This window comes from Uranotaenia lowii, chromosome 3, assembly GCF_029784155.1.
Source record: "Uranotaenia lowii strain MFRU-FL chromosome 3, ASM2978415v1, whole genome shotgun sequence".
Lineage (NCBI taxonomy): Eukaryota > Metazoa > Arthropoda > Insecta > Diptera > Culicidae > Uranotaenia > Uranotaenia lowii.
In genome coordinates, this window is record NC_073693.1 from 240,038,687 (window position 1) to 240,063,147 (window position 24,461).

At 41.2% G+C, this 24,461-nt stretch overlaps 2 protein-coding genes across 2 annotated transcripts in view; both read left to right on the top strand.

The window, feature by feature from the left end:
* The window catches only part of LOC129751583 (organic solute transporter alpha-like protein), a 181,635-nt gene that overhangs the window by 102,174 nt on the left and 55,000 nt on the right, over positions 1 to 24,461 (top strand). The gene's annotated exons all lie outside the window — the stretch shown is intronic.
* Positions 988 to 23,055, top strand: LOC129751582 (arrestin domain-containing protein 2-like). Its single transcript, XM_055747178.1, has 2 exons — positions 988 to 1,190; positions 21,851 to 23,055. The coding sequence occupies exons 1-2, from the start codon at positions 1,052 to 1,054 to the stop codon at positions 22,909 to 22,911; spliced, it is 1,200 nt and encodes a 399-aa protein (XP_055603153.1). The 5' UTR covers positions 988 to 1,051; the 3' UTR covers positions 22,912 to 23,055.

Sequence of the window (24,461 nt, forward strand, 5' to 3'; positions counted from 1 at the left end):
CTCAGATCACCAGCCAATATTCAGGCGGGACTCGCCAAATTTTCTGGCCAGAGATCTACCACGGCCGGCTTTGAATTACGTTTCTTCGTCCATTTCGAAAATTCGTACAACAAGCGGTCCAATTTTCTTGCTAACAATTTGACCACCGTATTCCTTCTGTGGATTCAGCTAGACGGCTGTTTAACGATGAAGAGATGAGCTCCGGCATGTTTCGATGTCTGCCAAATCAGAAATAATTCTCTGTGGAAATAATTTTACCCCCTTGGCCACTTCCCGAGTTGAAAGTTTTAGATTGGACTTACGTAAACCCTCATCTTCCTTTTCTTCGTGAAAATGATCATTAATACTTTTATCCCACTTCCAGCTCACCACCACTAGGGTTCTTAAATTCTCCTTGAGTGATTTTACCATATAGGTAATGGTCAGAAGCAGATACCAGCTATTTCGGGATCTATCTTTGGGTTTTTTCTGGACCTCAACCACGCGCATAATTTATTTCTATCTTTAATATTTTGGTAGCTATTTCAATAACAAATTTACAGAGTGAACAGAAATTTTGCGCCTCTAAACATTACTTCAATTGCAAATTTAGCTAACAATTTTATCAAATTCCATCCACTCAATCAAAAGTTGTTCACAGGTACAGGTTTTGGATGCAAGCAAACTGCAATTGGACGTCATGAGCTTAATTGGCATTTTTATTAGTTTGGCCGTATATTTTCTATACCGTCCTCATTCCCTAGTTTTTTGCAAAAAATCTATCTAAACGCATTAATCGCCAAAAAAGAGAGAAAAAAATTGAAAAGTAACGGACGCGACGGTGGCGTTTATCGGTTCACAGCTGATAAAGATTCGGCCGGTCGAATGGCGCACATCCGATAAGCAAATGTTCAAATTTAACTAAACGGAACGGAATTCCGCCACCAGCCGACAGATGTTGAGTACCTACCTAAACCTTAATTTCGACTGCAGTTAGTCAGTCTACCGGTAAGATTCGATCAGTGAACACGCAGCAGCAACAGCAGGAGCGCGCTAGTCACAACTTCCGATTATGACCAGACAACCGAAAGATTCCAAACACGTCAAATGTCAGATACGATTCGACAACAGTTCAACGGGATTATATCGGCCGGGCGATACCGTGAATGGGACGATTGAGCTTACCCTGGCAAAAAATAAGAAATTTCGAGGTAAGCTTTGCGGTTATCAGTGACATGCGTTTTTCGTTTGAATTTAAAAATATCAACTGGAATTGTTTCCCTATGAATGTTCTCGTAACTTTATTGTATGTTTTCGAATTCAGTAAGATTTATATCAATCCCGATTTGTGTTTCTTTCTTCTTTCTAAATGCAATGTTTGGTTTTGGCTAGGTCAATAAGGCTGGAACAAATATGAATTTCTTCCCAAGTAACAATTTTAGCTTTATTATGGTCAGCAAAATGTCGTTTGGACCATAGCATTAATCTTCATAAAAAGCTAAAGTACATTCTATAACATCACCTGGACTCTAATAAAGCCAAAATTAGGCTATTTGGCCCTATCCTAGGAACGTCATCATGACCAATCATTGTTAGTCATCAATATTGGTCACCAAAGCTTTTAAAAAGCTATTATAAAACATGTTAGAAATTTTTGTTTTTTTCGGTTCTGTCAGTTCTCGGAGTTTTTTTTTATTTTTTCCAGCAACCGTAATGGTTGATGAATGATGATTGCATTATTCAGATATGAATCTGGTAAAATTAATAGCTAAAAAACCAATGTTTTACCCATATAATGAGCGTCTTTTCTACTGCCAGTCAAGATTTTAGGTAAAATGTATATGAAATAGTATCTTAAAATAAATGCGCCTCGTCAAATCTGATGGTCAATCATGATGGGATTGATGGAAAAAAGGCCTGAAAAAAAATTTTCCAATGCTGGCATTGTGAATCCATCAACATGGCGTCATTTTGTACCCTTCGATTTTGCAATCAACATGGCGTGAGTCAATTCATAGTTTTATTATGGTTTAATGATGACCCCAAAAAAAGCTACGATTTGACGTTTCTCTCGCAAGCAAACCAATTACACGCTAAGGTTGAGTTCCTCATTTCGAGTTGTTAATCATTAGTACAGTAAATGAGGACAGACTTTTTGAATGAAAAGGGATTGGTTTTCAATGACCCGTGGAATAAATCATGAGTTGAAGTTAAATTTCGTTGTCTGACGCCATCTTGAAATCCAAGATGGCGGCTTCCGCTGAACTTTAAAATGGTGTAAATGACTTGAAATCGCATGAAACCCCAACAAAATGGGTATCGGGTGAAAGTGCTAAACGAGTAGAAGTCTAATTTCGCTATCCGACGCCATCTTGAAATCCAAGATGGCGGCATCCGCTCAACTTTTGCTGACAAAAAGTCGCATTAAACCACCGCTATACGAGTATTGAATGAAAAGGCTAAGCTAGAAGATGTCGATTTTTTTTTCTTTCCGACGCCATCTTGGAATCCAAGATGGCAGCTTCCACTGAATTTAAAATGCTGTTAATCAATGAAAATCGCTTGAACACAACTTTTTTTCACGTAATACTACATTAAAACTACTATCTTAAAACAATTTAGACAATTTTAAATCACTTTTATTATTTTTTCATTATGTTTCTAATGCATTTAGAACTTTTCTTGTTTTGTTTATAGTTTTTGATTTTTTTGCCATTTATGTAATTCTTTTATTCCTATCATGCTATTATGTCTAAATTGTATTGGTCTTATTCTAGCGAAAACTATAAGGTTATGTTGTTTCTGTTAACCGTCTGATTTTGGCACATGTGCCAAATTCGATGATTCCAAAATCGAATGTTGCCAAAAACGAACGGGGTCTTTATTGTGGTGGTTTTTGTGGGATTTTCAGTCACTTACAGATTTTCAGAGAAACGCGAAAAGAGATATTTGACTTCTATCATTTAGCCTTAGCACCCAATGCAATATATTTGGGAGTTTCATGCTATTTTCATTCATTTACAGTATTTTTAAGTTCAGCTGAAGCCACCATCCTGGATTTCAAGATAGCGTCAGAATGCAAAAATAAACTATTTATAGCTTATCCCAATTGACAAATATCCATATTTTGGAGGTTTCATTCAATGATTTAGAGCATTTTTTAAGTTTATAGAAAGCTGCCATCTTGGATTTCAAGATGGCGTAAGATAGCAATATTCGACTTCTACTCGTAAACCCCTTCACCCACTACCAATTTGGGTTTCATGTCATTTTAAGTCATTCACTACATTTTAAAGTTTAGCGGAAGCCGCCATCTTGGATTTCAAGATGGCGTAACATAGCGTAATTCAACTTCTACCGGTTGATTTCTTTTAACTTATACCCCTATAATATAGGTTTTATGCGATTTTCAGTCATTTACAGTATTTTTAAGTTGAGTGGTAGCCGCCATCTTGGATTTAAGATGGCGACGGGCAACGAAATTTGACTTCTACTCGTTTATTACTTTCACCTTATAACCATATTGTGAAGGTTTCACGATATTTTCAGTAATTTACAGCTTTGAAAATAAAAGAGGAAGCCGCCATCTTGAATTAATGATGGCGTCAAGCTTTTTTTCCTACTATTTGGGCCCTTTCACTCAATACTCATATTGTAAAGATATTCATACCACTTTCGGTGATTTCAAGTTTTCAAAGATGTATTTTTTAAATTTAAACTCAAAACCAACACGCATAACTTACCAAAAATGTGTAAAAATGGGAGTTCCAATTCAAATATGTGCTATCTAATCTGAGCGTGTCCTGTTTTGACATTTTGATCGAGAACTGTCACTAAGTTTTATGGCGGTTTAATAATCAGGCACTGAGTGCTATTATAGAACATGCAAAAGAAAGCTTGAAGCAAACTTCTAAGTTTGTGTTTTATTATAGTTTTAAAAAAGCATTCATAACTCTTTCAAAATAACTAAAACAGTATGTTTAATAAAAGTTTTATTAGCGTTTTCAAAACCATCTGCAAACATATGGTCGAAAAAAAATATAAGCATTCTGCATGACCATAATAAAACCGTCATAAAACGAGCTGCACAAAAAAATGCCATAATTAAACCATAATAAAACTTCCTAATGCTAGTTGGCATAATCTGATAATCTGTGTTACTTGGGTTCTTTTGTCACCCCCCCCCCCCCCCCCCTTCGAAATTCCAAAAAACCCGAAGGGGGAAATAAATAAAGTTTGAAGTAATTTATGTAAATTTCGATAAAAAATTCCAATATCTGAAAGATTAAAAGACCAAAAAACAAATTTAATGAAGATGAAAGTTAGTTCACCTTTTGATTTCTTGATTTGATTGAATTATTCGATAAAAAATTACTTGATTTATAGGTTTTGGGCAACGATATAGTATGCAATTTGGTTGCATACAAGCTTCCATGCAATTTATTCCAATTTATTTGTTTTTCGAATTATTTTTTATTGTCCCCCCCCTCGCGATGTTCCAACTCCGAGTGACAAAAGAAAGATTTGAAATTTGTTCCGGCCTAAAGTCTTCAAAAAAAAAAAGATATCACGTTGCGGTCATGCTTCATTTATCGACTGCTAAAAGGTAATGATTATTAATTTGTTGGGTACTGTTAACAGTTGAAAGAGTAAATCTTTTCGATTGTAAAATCGTACCTACCGTTTTCGTACCAATAATGTCAGAATTAATATGAAAAAGTGGTTGATCAACATCACAAATGCACTTGGAAGACTAAAAAAACAAACAAAAAAAGGAACAGCTTTTTGAATGCATCAAGTTTTACTTTTACACGGCTTTCCGTGTAATGGAAAACCGTGCAAAAACGTGTTAATTTATGAAAATCGTGCTAATTTCGATGCTCTGAAACATAAGACAATGAAACATGTAAACTTAGACCTGAAATCTGAGACTTGAGACTTGAATCCTAGGAAATGATCCCGAAGACACGAGACCTTAAACCTGAGACCTGAGGTTTAAGATCTGAGTCCTGAAACATGGGACCAAAGACCTGATAAAGGAAACGTGAGACCAGAGAAGCGAGACGTGAAAGGAAAGAAATACGTGAAATGGGGAACGTCGTCAGACGTAAGAAGTGAGAGGGGGCACGTTAAAGGGGAAACGCGAACAGTGAGGAATGAAATTTGAAAGTGAAACGTAAGACGTGTGAAGTGAAAATGCGACGTTAGAAGTGAGAAGTGAGACGTTAGACATGAAAACTTGCTACGGAAAACTTGATAAATGAAATTGTTTTTTAATTTGCATTACCACAGGGTAAAGAAACGTTACTTTCAGTAGGCACTTTTTCGGTTGTGACTTTACACACATAAACCACCATTTCCTTGATTTTGTAACATATTAACACTGGCTCCTACCTACCTACCTAAGGTTCCGGCGCCGATTGACCGACGCATAGGGCTGAGATAAAAGATCTCCACTGCTGGCGATCCGGAGCCAGCGTCTTCACTTGCTGCCAGCCAAGGTTCTCGTCAACTGTGCGGATTTCAGCGGCTAGACTTCTCCGCCACGAGCTTTTGGGCCTGCCTCTTCTTCGATGCCCGTCTGGATTCCAGTCAAGCGCCTCTCTGCAAATCTCGTTTTCATCTCTTCGCAGCGTGTGCTCAATCCACCTCCATTTATGTTCCCGAATCTCGATTTCTAACGCCTTTTGATGACACCTGCGATGAAGTTCAACGTTTGAGATCCAGTTGCCAGGCCACCAAGCGCGGATGACGTTCAGCAGGCAGCGATTCACAAAAACTTGCAGTTTTTTTTCGTCACCGCATATGTGCACCAAGTTTCACACCCATACAGCAATTCAGATTTGACGTTTGAGTTGAAGATTCGGATCTTAGTTCGTAGAGAGATCTGGCGTGAGCGCCAGATGTTTCGGAGACTCGCAAACGCAAATCGGGCTTTTCTGATCCGGGTTTCGATGTCCTTCTTGGTACCACCATCAGGCGTAATCTGGCTACCAAGATACTGTCTCAACCTGTTGTCCAGCTACCACGAAATTGGAACGATTTTCTGTGTTGATTTCCATCGACTTGGTCTTTCCGACATTGATTTTGAGACCTGCTGCGTTGGAGCTTTCGGTGAGGTCGTCGAGTTTGCTCTGCATGTCTTGTTGTGTTTGGGCGAGCAAAACAATATCGTCTGCCAGGTCAAGGTCGTTCAGTTGCTCAATTGCTGAAGGATTCCACGGCAATCCTCGGTTTGGTCTACAGTCAATCGATCCAGTCAAGATCTCATCCATTACGATGAGAAAAAGCAGCGGTGACAAAATACATCCCTGTCTCAATCCAGCAGTTACCGGGATTGGTTCGGACAAGGCACCGTCGTGCAAGACCTTGCACGAAAATGCCTCGTACTGTGCTTCGATGAGATGGACTAGTTTCTCTGGGACCCCTTGTCGTCTAAGAGCAGCCCAGATGTTTTCGTGGTTCAGTCGGTCAAATGCTTTTTCGAAATCAACGAACACCAGCAGAAGAGAGTCCTGGAATTCGTTGATTTGTTCCAGTATTATTCGTAGCGTTGTGATGTGGTCCACACATGATCGTCCGGATCGGAATCCAGCTTGTTGCCGTCGGAGTGTAGCGTCGATTTTCTCCTGGATCCAGTTCAGGATCACTTTGCAGAGTACTTTAAGGGTTGTACAGATCAAAGTTATGCCACGCCAGTTACCGCACTCTGTCAGGTCTCCTTTCTTCGGGACCTTTACAAGGATACCCTGCATCCAGTCGGCCGGGAATGTTGCAGTATCCCAAATGTCAGCGAAAAGACGGTGCATCATTTGTGCTGACAAGGCAGGGTCGGCTTTGAGCATTTCAACAGGAATGCAATCGATTCCAGGCGCTTTGTTGGATTTCATGTCCTTGATTGCCGCTCTTATTTCAGCCAGCGAGGGCGCTTCCGAGTTTAAGCCGTTAATGCGACTTACTGTGGGCGCCTCGAGCTGCGGATTCTGTTGTCCATTGTTATTTGTAACTCGGAAGAGTTGTTCAAAATGCTCAGTCCAACGCTTGAGCTGATCTGTTCGATCTGTCAGCAGCTGACCTGCTCGGTCTTTCAGCGGCATTCTTGCATTAGTCCTTGCACCACTAAGGCGGCGAGATATATCATATAATAATCGGATATCTCCAATGGCGGCGGCTCTTTCTCCCTCTTCGGCTAGGGAGTTTGTCCAGGCTCTCTTGTCTCGTCTACAAGCTCGTATAACTGCCTTTTCCAGCTCCGCATATCGTAAGCGGGCGGCTGCTTTGGCTGACCCGGTACATGCCTGCTCAATTCCGACTTTCGCCTTTCTTCGATCATCGATCATCCTCCAGGTTTCATCCGACATCCATTCACTTTGTCTTCCACAAACTTTACCGAGAGTACCATGGCTCGTCGTGATAAAAGCATTCTTGATTCCACACCACTGTTCTTCGACTGTTCCGTCTGTCGGCAACTCCGAGGCTCGGGATTCTAGCTGTTCAACGTACGCCCTTTTCACCTCTCGATTCTTTAACCGGCGGACGTCGTATCGACACCCGACTTTCTCCTCGCGTCGTTGGACACGCGCACCTCTCAGTCGTATCTCGCCAAGGACGAGTCAGGTGCAATGTCTGCGCTTCGTTTGTTGCGGACATCAAGAAGGCTCCTTCTCCATTTTCGGCTGATACAGATGTGGTCAATTTGATTTTCTGTTCGGCCATCTCGGGATACCCAAGTGACCTTATGTGCTGGTCGATGGGGCAAGAGCGATCCTCCGATCACCATGTTGTTGTTGCCACAAAATTCTACAAACAGCTTTCCGTTTTCGCTCATCTGTCCTAGGCCATGGCGCCCCATGATGCGCTCAAAGTCCTGATTTTCGGAGCCAACCTTTGCGTTGAAGTCGACTAAGTGGATTTGAATGTCACCCTTCGGAATTCTCTCAACCACGCTGTTCAATTGACTGTAAAACTGCTCTTTCTCCTGCAAATCGGCAACGTCAGTTGGCGCATAACACTGGACCATTGTAAGGTTTCTAACCCGTGTTCTGAATCTGGCTACGATTATTCTTTCGTTGATCGGTTCCCATCTTATAAGGGCCGCATGGGCCTGCGGGCTTAATAGGAAACCAACTCCTCGTTCCCGAGTAGCGTGTTCTCCTCGTATGCCAGAGTAAAGCAGGACTTGCCCGGACTGTGTCTTGTGTTCTCCAGTGTTAGGCCAACGGACCTCGCTTAGTCCCAATATCTCTAGCTTGAGGCGGCTAGCTTCTCTAGCAAGTTGAGCCAGCTTACCTGGCTGGGCAAGGGTCAAAACATTGCAAGTTCCAATTCGTGTCCGTGTTTTCATGCTAAAAGTCGTTGCCAAAGTTCCAATTCGGTTATTTCTTTTCTCAGTTTCCGTAACAATACAAGATATCATTAGCAGTAGGTTGATTTATTTCAACGACGTGCTGCTGCTCCTCGATGGACCAAAACTAGCTTACGCAGACGACCTGAAGTTGTTTTATCCCATCTCCGGCCCTTACGATGCCAAGTTCCTGCAGGACCAGTTTAACCTCTTCGCCTCCTGGTGCGATGTCAATTGTCTGCCCTTAAATCGTAGTAAATGCGCAGCAATTTCTTTTTCCCGTAAGCGGCTTCCATCAAATGCAGTGTATTTTCTCGGCGACGAGGCTATTGCTCGAGTTGAGCATGTGAAAGATCTTGGTGTCATTCTTGACAAACGGATGGATTTCAAGATTCACACCAATTACATCGTCGATAAAGCTTCTAGAAGCCTAGGTCTACTGTTCCGTATGGCGAAAGACTTCAAAGATATTTACTTTTGGAAGAGTCTTTATTGCAGTTTTGTTCGTTCGATCCTTGAATACGCTTCTGCTATCTGGTGCCCTTATTAACAAAACAGCTCCGAGCGTATTGAGGCTATCCAACGGCGTTTTATGAGATTCGCCCTTCGACACCTGAGCTGGCAAGACCCGTTCCGACTTCCCAGCTACGAGAGCCGCTGTCGCTTAATCGACATCAACACGCTGCAAGCCCGCAGGACCGCCGCACGAGCCTCTATCGTAGCTGATTTGCTTTCATCCAGAACTGATTGTCCCGCATTGTTGGAAGGTCTTCAACTCAACATACGACCACGTGGTTTGAGGAATCGTGATTTCCAGCTCTACGTCCAGCTCTACGTCCCTCTTCGTTTGAATAATTATGGGGCTAACACAGCACTTATTGGTGTAATCAAGACATTCAACCGCTACTCCGAACATTTTGATTTTGACGTTTCGAGGGATGCATTCCGAAGAAAAATCCTTAAAGCTTTAAGTTTTGTGTAGACAATTGTATCTGTAGTGTCATTAATTTTAATTTTTAATTTTTTTTCATTAAGATCAATATGTGATCCGTTGATGTACAATAAATAATAATAATAACCGGGATTTCCCGGCCGAGAATTAAAAAATCAGGAATTCCCGAATCCAGGGAAACGTAAAAAAACCCGGGTATTTCTGAAGCCAATAAAAAGTGCTAAATTGGGATAATGGGTCAAATTGAGTTAGCAAAATTATAGTTCTTTTTTCCCTAAAACTGGTTAATAATTGAATATGATAAAACAAAATGTTTTTTTCGTTCAAAAACATTGTGTAAAAGTTAAAATCGACAAAGAATCTATAAAACACAATAATTTATTCCAAAGGTAAGCCTTAAACCCTGGTTTAATAGATTGGATCTGAGTCGGGATTTTATTTGTATATTTTCCCGTCTCATGTCCAATCATTATTCCTTAGACGCGGTACTCTATCGTTTTGACATTGCTGGCAGCAATTTGTGTAGTTGCGGCCAAGGTTACCATGACATCGAGCATATTGTCTGGTCGTGTGAGGTCCATCTTGTCGCCAGAACGAATTTAATAGACTCCCTTCGGGCCCGAGGAGAACCACCTAACGTTCCAGTGAGAGATGTACTAGCTGTGCTAGATTTGGACTACATGTTCGAAATCTACCTTTTTCTAAAAGCTATCGATCTTCGTCTATAATTCTTTTTTATTTTCATATTTCCCTTTCCTATCTTCTTTCTCTTTAAAATAAAAGTGTAAAGCTAAGCAAAATATTGTAAAAACAAAAAACGAGTTTGGCTCCTTAAAACCTGAAGGTATGAGCCGTTTCAAATAAAGATTTACAAAAAAAAAAAACACAATAATTTAGAGAAACACAATGAAAAGAATCTTAATGTTCGATTTTGCAAAACTCATCATTTAGAACTTGCGTTTCACTAACTGTTGACAGTAGCAGAATCAGTTTCATTAAAAAGTTTGAAAGGTTTTTAATACTACTACCTGAAAATTAAAATACCATCTAGATAACTTCTCGGATGCAGTAGAGTGTTAAAATCTTCATTTTCAATTTTTCTACACTCGCGAAAATTCCCGGGAAAGGATCCTCAGATTTCCCGATTTTCGGGAACGCTAAAATGCCGGGAAATGAGCAGAAGCATTTTCGTGAAACGACAAAAATTGTGATATTTTTAAAGTAAAAGTAGAAGTGAAACACGTTCGTCACCAAGCCTCACCCACTCAAAAAATGTCCAACTTTGGAAGGTCATAACATCAACAGTGATCGGTACTAAAACGATCAAGAATTTAAATTGATTTCTGTTTGTAATGTGTCCCTTTTTTGTTCACTTGACACTTTAATCAATTTGTTCGTTAACACCTTTACTTGTGTATGTACCCTAGCATAAGATGTACTCTCTCCCAGCATAACAAATTTCGCCGAGAGAGACTCATACAATAGTGTAGTAAGCCATAGCAATAGAAAAGAATATAACGTTGAATTAGAAGCACGGAATTTCACTTCATTCCTAATAAATTCAATAAGTTTAAGTCCATCTAATCGACTTTCTCTAGTGAATCTGAAATGAGTTAATTGAAGGTGGTTCAACATTTTTTTTTATAAATTACTTTATTTGAAACGGCTCATACCTTTGAGTTTTAAGGAGCCAAACTCGTTTTTGTGTTTATAACAATTGATTACTTAGGTCTAGCACTTTTTGTTTCAAGAGGAGAAAAAGATAGAAAGGGAAATAGGAAATTGAAAAGAATTATAGACAGAGATCGATAGCTTTTAGAAAAAGATAAATTTCGAACATGTAGTCCAAATCTAGCACAGCTAACACATCCCTCACTGGAACATAGGGTGGTTTTCCTCGGGCCCGAAGGGAGTCTATCAAATTCGTTCTAGCGACAAGATGGACCTCGCACGACCAAACAATATGCTCGATGTCGTGGTAACCTTGGCCACAGCCACACAAATTGCTGCCAGCAATATTTAAACGATAGAGTACCGCATCCATGGAATAATGATTGGACATGAGACGGGAGAATATACGAATAAAATCCCGACTCAGGTCCAATCTATTAAACCAGGGTTTGAGGCTTACCTTTGGAATAATCGAGTGGAGCCACCGACCCATATCATCCTCTTTCCATTTGCGCTGCCAGTTGACAACAGAGTTCCTTCGTGCCAAGAAGTAAAATTCGTCGAAGACGATTTCACGGTGATACGTGTCGCCTTCTGTCGCCCCCACTTTTGCCAGAGAGTCTGCCCTCTCATTACCCATTATCGAGCAATGTGAGGGGACCCAAACAAAGGTGATGGCAAAGCAACGTTTTGATAAAGCACTCAGAATATCTCGTATCTTCCCGAGGAAATACGGCGAGTGCTTTCCCGATCTTATTGAACGGATTGCTTCAACAGAACTAAGACTGTCCGTTACAATATAGTAGTGTTCTGTTGGCCGTGATGCGACGCTTTCCAACGCCCAAAAAATGGCTGCTAACTCTGCAATGTATACAGAACATGGTGACTGGAGATTATATGAGGCGCTAGCTATTTCGTTGAAAACTCCAAATCCCGTTGATTCCTCTATTAGAGACCCATCGGTAAAGTACATTTTATCAGCATCGACGTGTCTATATTTAGCATCGAAAATTCTTGGAATCAAAAGTGGACGATGCGATTCCGGGATTCCACGAATTTCTTGCTGCATAGACAAATCAAACTGGACAGAAGAGGTGTCGTAGTCATGGATGAAAACACGAGTTGGAGAGTACGAAGAAGGATTAAACTGCATGGACATAAAGACATGATATATAGACATAAATCTTATTTGAAGATTTTGCTCAAGTAGCCTTTCAAAATTTACGATCACCAATGGGTTCATGACCTCACACCTGATGAGGAACCGGAGAGATAATAAATTAAATCGATCTTTCAGTGGGAGTATGCCTGCTAAAACTTCAAGACTCATGTTATGCGTTGAGGGCATACAGCCCAACGCTATGCGGAGACAACGATATTGGATACGCTCGAGTTTGATGAGGTGAGTTTTAGCAGCTGACTGGAAACAGAAGCTACCATACTCCATCACTGAAAGAATAGTTGTTCGATACAATTTTAAAAGATCTTCTGGATGGGCTCCCCACCAGGTGCCAGTGATTGATCGGAGAAAATTGATTCTTTGTTGGCATTTTCCTTTCAGATACTCAATGTGGGCTCTCCAGGTACACTTGGAATCAAACCAAACCCCAAGATACTTGAAACACCTCGATTGAGTGATCGTTCTGCCTAGGAGTTGAAGCTTAGGTTGAGCAGGTCTATGTTTCTTAGAGAAAACCACCATCTCCGTTTTCTGAGGGGAAAACTCAATCCCAAGCCCTAAAGCCCAGGAAGACAATCTGTCTAAAGTATCTTGTAAAGGTCTGTGCAGATGAGACTCGGAAGATCCTGTGACAGACACCACGCCGTCATCTGCAAGTTGTCTTAGAGTGCAGCCTTCAGAGAGACAACTGTCGATGTCACTTACGTAAAAGTTGTACAAAAGTGGACTTAAACATGAACCCTGCGGGAGGCCCATGTAAGAGGTTCTTCTAATTGCAATATCTCCGTGAGCAAAGTTCAGATGTTTCTCACAAAGCAAGCTGTATAAGATGTTGTTCAAGAGAGGAGGCAGACCCCGGGAGTGCAACTTGTCTGACAACACCTCTATTGAAACTGCATCAAAAGCTCCCTTTATGTCCAGAAACACTGAAGCCATTTGCTCACGTTTTGCGTACGCCATTTGTATCTCTGACGACAGCAAAGCAAGACAATCGTTTGTCCCTCTGCCCCTTCGAAACCCAAATTGAGTATCTGAAAGGAGACCATTTGTTTCAACCCATTTATCCAAACGAAACAAAATCATTTTCTCCATCAATTTGCGTATACAAGACAACATCGCTATTGGACGGTACGAATTCGCATCGGACGCTGGTTTTCCGGGCTTTTGGATAGCGATAACTCTCACTTGTCTCCACTCTTGGGGAACAATGTTATGCTCCAAGAATTGATTAAATAAATTTAACAAGCGAAATTTGGCAGCGTCCGGAAGGTTTTTCAACAAGTTAAATTGATTTTATCAATACCCGGAGCTGAATTGTTGCAAGAGAGGAGGGCAAGTGAGAATTCGACCATCGAAAAGCTGGAATCCATACCACACCTATCTGGAGGCACATCCCGTATTATTTTTTGTACAGGCGTAGAGTCTGGACAGACTTTCCGTGCGAAGTTAAATATCCATCTATGTGAATATTCCTCACTTTCATTCGTAGATGATCGATTACGCATGCTGCGTGCCACTCTCCACAAGGTACTCAAGGATGTTTCTCGTGATAAGCCACCCACAAAATTCCTCCAGTACGCCTTTTTCTTCCCCTTGATCAATTTTTTAAACTTATTTTCAAGGGAAACATATACTTCAAAAAGGGCGAGAGATCCATATTTCCGAAAATCTTTGAATGCTTTTGATTTGTCCTTATAAAGCTTGGAACACTGCTGGTCCCACCATGGGTTTGGAGGCCTTTGAGGAACTGATGAGTCTGGGATGGGTTTTGTTTGAGCACGAAGTGCACTTTCATGTATTAATCGTGAAAGAAAGTGGTACTCCTCGGTAGGAGGTAAAACATTCGTAGAACCGATAGCTGATGTTATTTCGTCCGTGTACTTTTTCCAGTCGATGTGTCTTGTAAGGTCATATGTCATATTTATTGTGTTTGAAGAGCTGACCCCATTGGTGATTGTAATTTTGATAGGCAAATGATCACTACCATTGGGATCAGGGATTACCTTCCACTGGCAATCCAATGATAGTGAATTTGAGCAGAGTGAGAGGTCAATTGCACTGTGTCTTGCAGGTGGTTTAGGTATTCGCGTTTTTTCTCCCGTGTTCAAAACTGTTAAATTGAAACTATCACAAATGTCATAGATAAGAGTAGAACGACTATCGTCAATTTGTTCTCCCCAGACAGTTCCATGCGAATTGAAATCGCCCAGGATTAACCTTGGCTCAGGGAGCACTGAGCACAGGTCCTCTAGGTGATTTCGATCCACTGCAACTCTCTGAGGCCAGTACAAACTGACAACACATAAGTCCTTACCTCTTATAGTTGTATGACACGCAACAGCTTCAATTCCGCCTGATAATGGAAGGTGGATTCTGTAAAAGGAGTGGCGCTTATTGATCCCCAAAAGCACCCCTCCATAAGAATCGTAACGATCCAGACGGATAACATTAAAATCGTGGAATGAAATGTTCGATTGAGAAGAAAGCCAAGTTTCGGACAACGCAAAAATGTCACAATTTATTTCATGAAGAAGATGTTTGAACGGATCCATTTTCGGAATTAGACTACGACAATTCCACTGTAGAACAGTGATATCTCCGACCTCTCGGCGTAAATTAGCCATCGAGAGAGATAAACACTGAAAGAAGGGGCCAGGTTTGCATCAATTGCTTCAAAAATGTCTTTGCCAAGGGGAGCATTGCGAAAACAATGTCTCTTATGGATTCAGATACGTTGAAAAACGATAATATTCCATTTACTATATCAGTTAGCTTGAAAATTCCCGCTTGGGAGGTTGGTTCTCCCGAAACTACGTTGGATATTGGAGACTTCGAAGATCCTGCCACTTCTGGTTTACTCTGGGGTACAAATTTCATGGGGAATCCAGGAGGGCCTGTTTTGGCATTTCTCGAACTTGATGGTTTTTGTCTATTATTTATTGTAGAGCTAACTGAGGGTATTTTTTCCGGAACTTTGGGGGTTTTAGGAGCAGGTTTTGCCCGTTTCCGGGAGTTTCCAACGAAGATAACTGGTCTATCCTGATCAGTGGAATCAGTGTCTTCACTGTCAACTGACAGCACTGAGAAGATGTTACTGCATTGGGGTTGGGTCGGAGGCGCCGCGCTCTTTAAAATTGCGGCATAGGAACGTTTTGACCGTTCCTTCAAAGAGCGCCTTTGTTTATCCCAGCGGCTCTTGAATGCCTCGCACAGGGAGATATCATGGGGTGAGCCCCCGCAATAGACACATTTCTGCTCTATTGCTGAGCACGCTCCTTCCCCATGAGTCTCCCCACAGTTGGGACAACGCGTCTTGTTGTAGCAGTGGGACGCTGTGTGTCCCAATTTTATGCAATTTTTACATTGCATCGGTCGAGGCACAAAGAGCCGCACAGGAAGCCTCAAAACTCCGTCAATCAAGACGTAGTTAGGGAGGGCGGTACCTGCGAAGGTAACACGAAATGAGGCTGAAGGAGTGTACCTTTTATCTCCATTAACGACGGTGGTAGTTCTGAGTTGGCGACAATCCAAGATTTCAACCGAAGTCGAATCAAGGCTCTTGAACTTACCAACGCCGTTGGATTTAATGTACTCCTCCTTGAGACTCATCTCTGTGATCACGCCCTCGATCTCTACGTCTCGAGAGGGGATGTAAACACGGTACTCAAGGTTAATGAAATTGCTGGCTACAATTTCATTTGCGGCTTTCCGGTCAGCCACAACAACGCGCAGCTTGTTCGGACGTACTTTAGTAATACTAGATACAGAGGGCCACCTCGCCAGATCTTTGGTGATCTGTACCACATTTAGTTGCTTACCATTTACTTTGGGCCGGATGAAAACCACCCAAGGTCCAGTGAGAGATGAGCCCTCTGTGTATTTTCGGAGCCGGGTTGTTCCACTCTTAACCGAGGGCGATGAAGAATTACCACCCACCTGAGAATGGATCGCATTTGAGGGACCAGCATCATCTGTATCCTCCAAATGCTCTTCATTCTCGTAGGTTGAATTCTCATCGTCCTCGGTTGAGGCGTTTAACCCCCCGCCTTCGTCCATTTTTATCAACGGAGACACTAGTGTCTTCCGTTTTCAAAATTTGAACGAAGCACTGAAAATTCAAAATATAATAGTGAAAATGATAGGGTAGGAAAAGAGAAAAAAAAAGAAGTTACAAACTTGTTTCTTAATTCGAAAACGACGATTTCCTTCAGTGTCTGCGATGGTCCAAATATCTAACGTCAACAATGGCCGACCGCCACGTGGTTTTCTTTCGATCGGATGTCCGTCCGTCCGTACTGCCTGTCCGCCTTGATCAGGACGTAGATGGTCAACAATTGTGGTCACCAGGATGAGTTGGTTCCCCGACAACGGCAATCAAAGTCCGAATTATTCGGGCTTCCAATAAGATCCAACCGGCGCTGCGGGAGATTTTATTCGGATGTATCCGGCTGCTGGTAAGGAATAATCCTTTTCCAATCGGTGTAATATTGCACCCACGGTTTTATTGTAGTCGCACTTCAAAAATAAACTTTGAAACCACTCTTTCGACGAAATTGTTTTTTTTTTCACTAGCAGCGATAAAAACGCGACCGCCTTCGGCGAGTGATGCCAAACCAATCATGTGGTGCAACATAAGTGCAATCAAATTGCGGGGTGGTACTCCATACAACGTACCCCAAAAGAGTGCAAACAAAGTCTTCCCTCCGAGCGGGTCATCAAGTGCCAAGTGCCAATACCCAAGCAACCAAAAGTCGCGTTTTTACTTAAAGATGGAGGTCCGAAGTTCACATTTGGCTGAAAAAATGTTTTACGGGAACTTCAGGTGATTCTTGTCGCGTAAAAGTTACTCAGGAATTTCCATCGCCCTTTGAAAGGTTAAACTATCGATAACGGAATTTCTAAGCACTTTTAATGGAACTTCTTTCATGAAGGTCGATAACGTTCGCGTAAGATTCTAAACCGCACCATAAAGATACTTCAAGATGTTTTAAAGAACCTATATGGGAATTCTAAGCGACATGTCAAAAATGTCTTTCAAGAAGGTCGATAACTTTCGCGTAACATTCTAAAACGCATCATTAGGATACTTGAAGGTGATTTAAAGAACCTATATGGGAATTCTAAGCGACATGTCAAAAATGTCTGTCAATTTCTTGTCATGGTATTTGTTTTGTTCATATCTCTACTGATATTTACAAATGAAATTCAAGATTTTTTCGAATTTTTCTTACAGATGTTAAGATATTCGAATAAATTTTTGATGAGGCGAATTTTTGTTATTATTCATATTGTGAACTGAAAGTCCTTTAAACGAAATAAGGTACAATCTATTGACCAACCCATTCAATCATCTCAATTGACATTAAATTTAAATACTAATTATTACAGTGGCAATGAACTATTACTGGATTGGTCGAGAGGCATGGATATACGATGATAGACCGGCAACCTAGCAAACTGACATCTGGTTGTCAGAGTAATCTGTCAATCGGATTTTTTTCGGCGCATAGAAGCTGAATAGCGTTCTCTACAGCCACCTAAACGAACTTGAAAGTAGCTTTAAAAACATAAATTTTGGGCTGATTAGCATTCTCTTCAAACACAAACGAGAGCTGATTAAGCTTCTATGGAACCTTTTTGAGGAAATTCTGGTTGCTTGGGTAAGTATCGTCGACTTACCTTATTCCTGCTGTTGGTGGATGCCGTCGACGAGAGACGGGAAGAAATACCCCGAAATCCGAACCCCCCCATCGGCCGTGCCCGAACATTTGGTCATTCGAAGTGGATTCGAGGACATCATCTCATCACGGACCAGCAGAGGAATCAGCATTCGCCATCTTTCGAGCGCCTTAGCAGCTGTGGTTTGTACAAATTAAACACCAAGGTAGGCCAGCCCTGTGATTTTCTCACTTTGGAACACTATTGTGGCCTATTTTCACTTGGCCAACGGAATATTCCGCAAATTTTGCGCCCAAACTAAACGACACGACAGTCCATGATGAGTGATGACTAGCAAGGCGGAGAAAAAGTTAGCAGCGGACCTTCTGACGAGACGACGAGCGTGTGCTGAACGAGATGTGGTGGAGAAGTTCATCGCGGACTACACCTATGAACGGGATTGCTGCCAGGTTTCGGTTCGTTTGGAGGCTCTCAACAAATGCAACGTGTTGTTCTTGACCGTGCAGAACGACATCGAGCTGGGTGATCACGAGGATAAGTTTGAAGGTCATCTAGAGTTCCGGGATGATTTCGGGGATCGATTTTGCAGAGCGAAAGGTTTTTTGCTGTCTAAACTGGAAAGCAGGGAGCATCTTCTGAGTTCGACGAGTTCGAGTCAAGCGAAACAGAGCAACAATCGACATGATCATCGGTGGAGAATGTTACCATGAGTTCAACACGGGCATACGCCACTCTCTTGGTGATAATTCTCCGTTTTTGGTGGACACCTTCTTTGGCTGGACAGTTTCCGGCAAAGTGGATTCCAGCTCCACCACCGCACCGTTGATCAAACCCGAGAAACGATCGCTGTGGAGCTCCGGCCAATGGAAACCACCGATGGGAGCCAGAGAATGGAAGCTGAACCCTCCACCACTCAAATCCACGACGAAGGATACGTCGCCTGCTCAAGGATGCCAGCAAAACCACAAATGAAGGCGTAGTATTCAACGCATCCTGTGAGCCCAACTCAGGGTACGAGCTCAAGGATACGCTGCTCGTCGGTTGCGTCCTTCAACACAATCCGCTGTCTGCCACTCTTCTCAGCGCCGCCAAAAGCAACGACAAAGTAGAAGACGCTGCTGATGGATCCAGCTGCTACATCGTTCCTTTAGCCAAGCAGCTCTCTGGTACCTGTCTGGAGTTAGGTGCACCTCTTCTACCAACGGAATCGTTCCAGAAACCCCAACGGTCAAAGCCGCCACTGCATCGTCGGAGAACTGTTGCTGCTAAACGGACAACTGCTCTCCAGATTGGTACAGACGGGTTCAGTTGGAGACCCGTTCCGGGAGTGCACAATGCAGTCAGCAAGCCCTCCAGTAACCTACAGCCGTCCGACTTACCTGCATGGTGTTACAATCCGTCGTCGCTGAAATACCGGCCCTGTTCCGCCACCTTGCGGCCACTAGATCGCCTTGCACAGCTTCATCCTATCGAGATGGAGTCGTTCCGTTTTTAGGACTAGAGACAGCCCAGCGAGATGGTTGTCAAAACCACCGACGACCAGAAAAGGCTAAAAAGACCGGTAGAGCACGCCGAAAGTGCTCAACGCGCTAATGGAGCGCTAACAGGTGATTAGCGTTCCTATCATTTCATCCATATCGTTCGATCTACCGGGTCTTTGTTGCTTCCAGATCCTTAGACGTCTTGTCATTCTTCACCATCATCGATATCTGTGACTCAATGCACATGTCGAGCGCTAATAGATCATATCCTACACTATCACTACATCTTCATCGAGTATTCGTCACTATTGACCAAGCCACAAGCCAAAGCACAATCTTCTAAGACCGGTAGAGCACGCCGAACGTTGCTCAACGCGCTAACGGAGCACTAATAGGTGATTAGCGTTCCTATCTTTTTCCCCTATCGTCCCATCTACCGGGTCTTTTGTCGATTCCAGATCACCAACTATCGTACATCGTCGCAGCATCTCATGGGTCAACATCGAGAACGGCCAACAACATCTGTATCAACAGTCTTCAAAGATCGGTAGAGCACGCCGAACGTTGCTCAACGCGCTTGAAGGGCGCTAACAGGTGATTAGCGTTCCTGTAACCTTATCCTCCGTTGTTCGTTCTACCGGGTCTCTTGTCGTTCACAGATTCTGCACCAGTTCCGATGTTGAGACGAAGTTCTAAGATGTGCGACGTGTCAACCGTATCTTCAGGTCCAACAGGATGAGTTCTCAGGAGAAATATTAAACAGTAGAGCCCCGGCTATCCGAATTCCAGGTTTCTGATCTCCCGCGTTGTCCCTGCCATCAAGTTGACACGAGATCTATATATTTATCGAGCTTTGCACCCAGATGGTATGCAAAAGTATGATATTAGAACTCTGCTTATCCAGGTACTCGGTACTTTACAAACCCTATCCTTTTGCTCTTGCATTGCATATCATAACAGCGCATAGATCGGTTCTTACATACATTATAATTTTCTATGTAATCGGTATTTCTTGCAAGTTTAGACTTAAGTTTAAACTTACAAAAAACGTTGATTTAATAGCTTAGCAATACATCGCGATAATAAAACACATTTTTACATGGATTTCGTATGAAAATGGTGGCTCGGTTAAGACGGAAGCTCGAATAACCGTAGCTCGGATAAGCGGGGTTCTACTGTACATATTTCGTGTTATCTGAGATGGTTGCGAGATATTTCAATTCAATCAAATACTGCCAATGTCTTGGAGGTTATGTGACTTCCATAACAATTATAAATTATCTTTTGAAATATTCTTGTTCTATACTATATGATGTGAAACAACTTCATAAAATGGAATAAATACGTTGGTTTTTCTGATCAAATGTCTTTCAACAAAAAAAAAGAGTACATTTGGTAAAAATTCACAAAAAAGGGTACGCCCATTTTTCGATCGAAAAAGAGTACATGTACTCTTAAAAGAGTACGTATGGTAACCCTAAACTACTCCAACACTATATATTTACTCCATAGCTGTTCATACGAAGTCTGAAATACGCGCTGCATTGGAGATTTGCCAAACTGATTATTATCTAAAAAATGTGTGCACATACTGAGGAAGAAACTGTGGTGAATCCGTGCACCCATGGTGGATGACCAACATACATACATACATTACATCTCTCCTACCTCATTTAGAATATCTTTTTTTTAGAAATCAAGCCAGAATAGTTGAAGGTACTCTAAAACTAATTGCCAATCATTATTTCTGAGGCTACCAAAATTATAATTTTTCGGAAACCTATGTCCATTCCAGTTTTCTCATGTTTTTTTAGCTTCTTTTGTTGTGGCTTTTGACAACTGCTTGCCAAACAGTTTTCATTTTTTATGGATTGTTAGATTAACACGTTTTGAAACATTCTGCGCAAAAAGTAGGTTAACATAAGGCTTGTATTTTGTTTAATTCGGACTTTAGTAAACATTTTCTATTTAAGGGCGTGGTAAGGTTTTAGAGGGTCACTAATTGTTGGAAAATTTTTTCAAATGTAATCTATTAAAATTAATTCTTTGGACGGTTTTAATAGAGTACGCACATAAAATGAAAAGGTTGAGAATTTAAAAAAAAATTCAGTAGTTTCCACTGCTGTCACTGAAAACGGAATCAAATCCGAATCATGATATTGATCCTAACAGATTGACACCCAAACAATGACAATCATGAGTCATGAACAAATAAAATAATAATACTACTAATACTCAGTGACTCACGCTATCACATCCCATAAAACAAAAGAGGCTGGAAACTTATGAATTAAAATCGGTGATTTTCTTGCCTTATCTTCGTTTGTTATCAGTGTCAAAGGTATGATTTTATCAATCAGTACGTGTATGGGATTTTTATGGATATCAGAAATGATCGAATTTAAACTTGTTTGAACATTTAAAAATTAAAAGGCATTTTAAAGCTTTCAATTCGTTCTTCAGCATCACTTTTTTAGGTACATTTTGGATACATTTACAAAGCATAGATACAAATCGAAAAAATTGCATGGTTTAAATTTCTTTTTTAAATCTCCCCCTAACAGGCATCTGTCTCCGGATGAATGGCTGTGCTTCCACCAACTGGGATGCTAAGGCGATCAATGGCGTTGATCAGAAGAAACGGAAAACGTTTTTCAAAGGACGAGAAGATTACTTCAGCACCATTAACTATCTGGTGGGATCGGATGTCGGAAACCCATTGGAAGTTGTAGCTGGCACTTATAGTTATCCCTTTACATGTACCATTCCTCCGAATGCTCCATCTTCGATGGACGGCAAGTACGGCTTCATTAGATATTTGGTTCAAATTGCGCTGGAACGTCCCTGGAAGCATGACTTGATCTACCAGACGCCCATCAGTGTTAGGAGTGACTTTGACCTCAATTTGCGGAGCGATATTCTTGGGACCCCGGGAAAAGCGGAAGCCATAACTTCATTCTACTTCGGCATGACAGATCCGTTGATTGTTACGGCTGCGATTCCGAGATCTGGTTATGCACCAGGTGAAGTAATAGAGCTGGTCATCCACGTCAACAACCAATCCAGTGTTGATGTTAAGGAAATCGACATTAAGCTACAAAGAATCGACACTTTTATCAGTCAAATCCCTCACGTTGACAAGCATACAGAATGTATGATTCTTGAGGAACGAAAAATCGGCAAAGTGTCCCGAAGGCAAAATGCACGCTTTGAGGAAAATATTTTAATTGGGGCCGGAATCCCAAGCGATCAGAACCTTTGCAGTATCATCCAAGTGCAGTACGAAATCGAGGTGACCGTATTCCCGATACGCTCCCGAAAACGGTTAACAATGAAAATTCCCATAGTTTTCGGAACCAAAGGAATGTCAACGGAAAACAGCATCTATCCTCAGCTGATCATCGATAAGCAACGGGAGGCACTCGTCGGTTTCCAACCGTCTGCTCCACTAGTTCCGCAGATCGCAGACATTTCAACAACAGTGGCTCCACCTTCCTATGCGGAACTGAGAACTTCGAACGCAATTGCATCTTGCTCGTACTCTGAATCATCCGAAACGATCGAGGTTACGGTGGAGCATGAAAGTGAAAAAGGTTCCGAACCTTACACTCCAAGAGATTTTTGAATGTGTGTTCAATCGAGGAGAAACGTTTTGAACAGTGCAGTGTATTTGTGATAAAATATTAATCTATCAGTTTAAGAATAAAAAATATGTACGTTTCGTTTATGCGAATAAAAAGTATCAGAACGAGTTAATAATAGTTAATAATTAATTGTTTGAATAGAAAACACATCATATTTATACTCAAGTCTATGGATTTTGAGAAGGTAACCATTACCAGGTATAAAACTTGAACACATTTTTTTTTAAATCATCGATAATTAAATGTTAACCGACAAACAATAAACGAAGATATTTTTTTTCGTAAATGAAAGGATTCAAAAATTGTTTAATTTGATAAAAAAAAACCTTTCTAAATACATTTCTAACGGGCTTCGATGTTCCTTCTATATTCAAAGGTTTGTCAATTGCACAATTCTACCTCCAAGTGATTTTTAGGCCAAAAATGAGGGTACATACGTCCTATACAACGGTGCAAAATTCAAAGCACATTTAATCCTGTTTGTACGAAAATCCGGTTGTCGCAATCCCTGTTCGAAAATTCTGTTCCATTCATTAATATTTAAATTGTCTCTCGCTCTCCAAAAATAGAACGCCTAAAATCTGGCGCCAATAACCCTGTGCCTGTATCGTACAGGCAATAGATTTAGAACCCAATAAACTGCCCATCAGAAAAGTACGCACGCGTCCCTTTGTATTCGTTTCCGGTTGATCGTGGCAAAAAATATAAATTTCTGTTCTTGTCCGAACCATCGCGTTTTTTATTCGTCTTTTTGTGCAATATAGTTCGTCCAGCTAATTAAGTCTAGTTAATTATCCCCGAAATTCCCGATCATCAAATTCCGGTAAAATCAAATCCCTTTTTTAATTAAATAAATGCAGGTGCGCCCTATACACCAGTGCAATTAGTACAACGTTGAATAAGATATATTTAACTCTCTGGAGAAACTCTTATTTATTACGTCCAAATCCAAACCGATGGTACCATGCTAAGTTTCAAAACTTGCCGACTTTACGATAGCTAGTTTATGAAACCGTCATTCAAGTAAGGGTAAAAAAACAAAAAAAAAACACTCTCTACTTTTCCAAGATTCAATTTAATGGTAAACACATACCTATTATAATTTGCAAATTGTGTCTTTCTTACTAAACTAATTTTTAATATTTCAAGGAAAAGCCAGGGAAGTTCAACTACACATTTTTTCCCTCATAGCCAGATTTTTACGAAGAAAAAAAAATATTTTGTGTTTCACTCTCTGGAGCCACCATTGCTCTTTGTGATTTATTTATAGGGGTAAAAAAGTTTAATCAATGTTTTGATTGCTACGTCACAAACGTTCATATGCGTCTCGACGTTGAAGTCGCCATTCATCCACGACATGCTACGTTTCCTGTTATTTGAAAAATCACAATCAAAGAACCCTTTTTTTACCTTTTTCTTCCTGACGCACAGCACGGGGCGATGCTAGGAATGCTGAATAATAAACAACTTTATTTACGTCCCAAACATTCCTGCTAATAAGTTTCTTCGGCTACATTTATAATGCAAAATG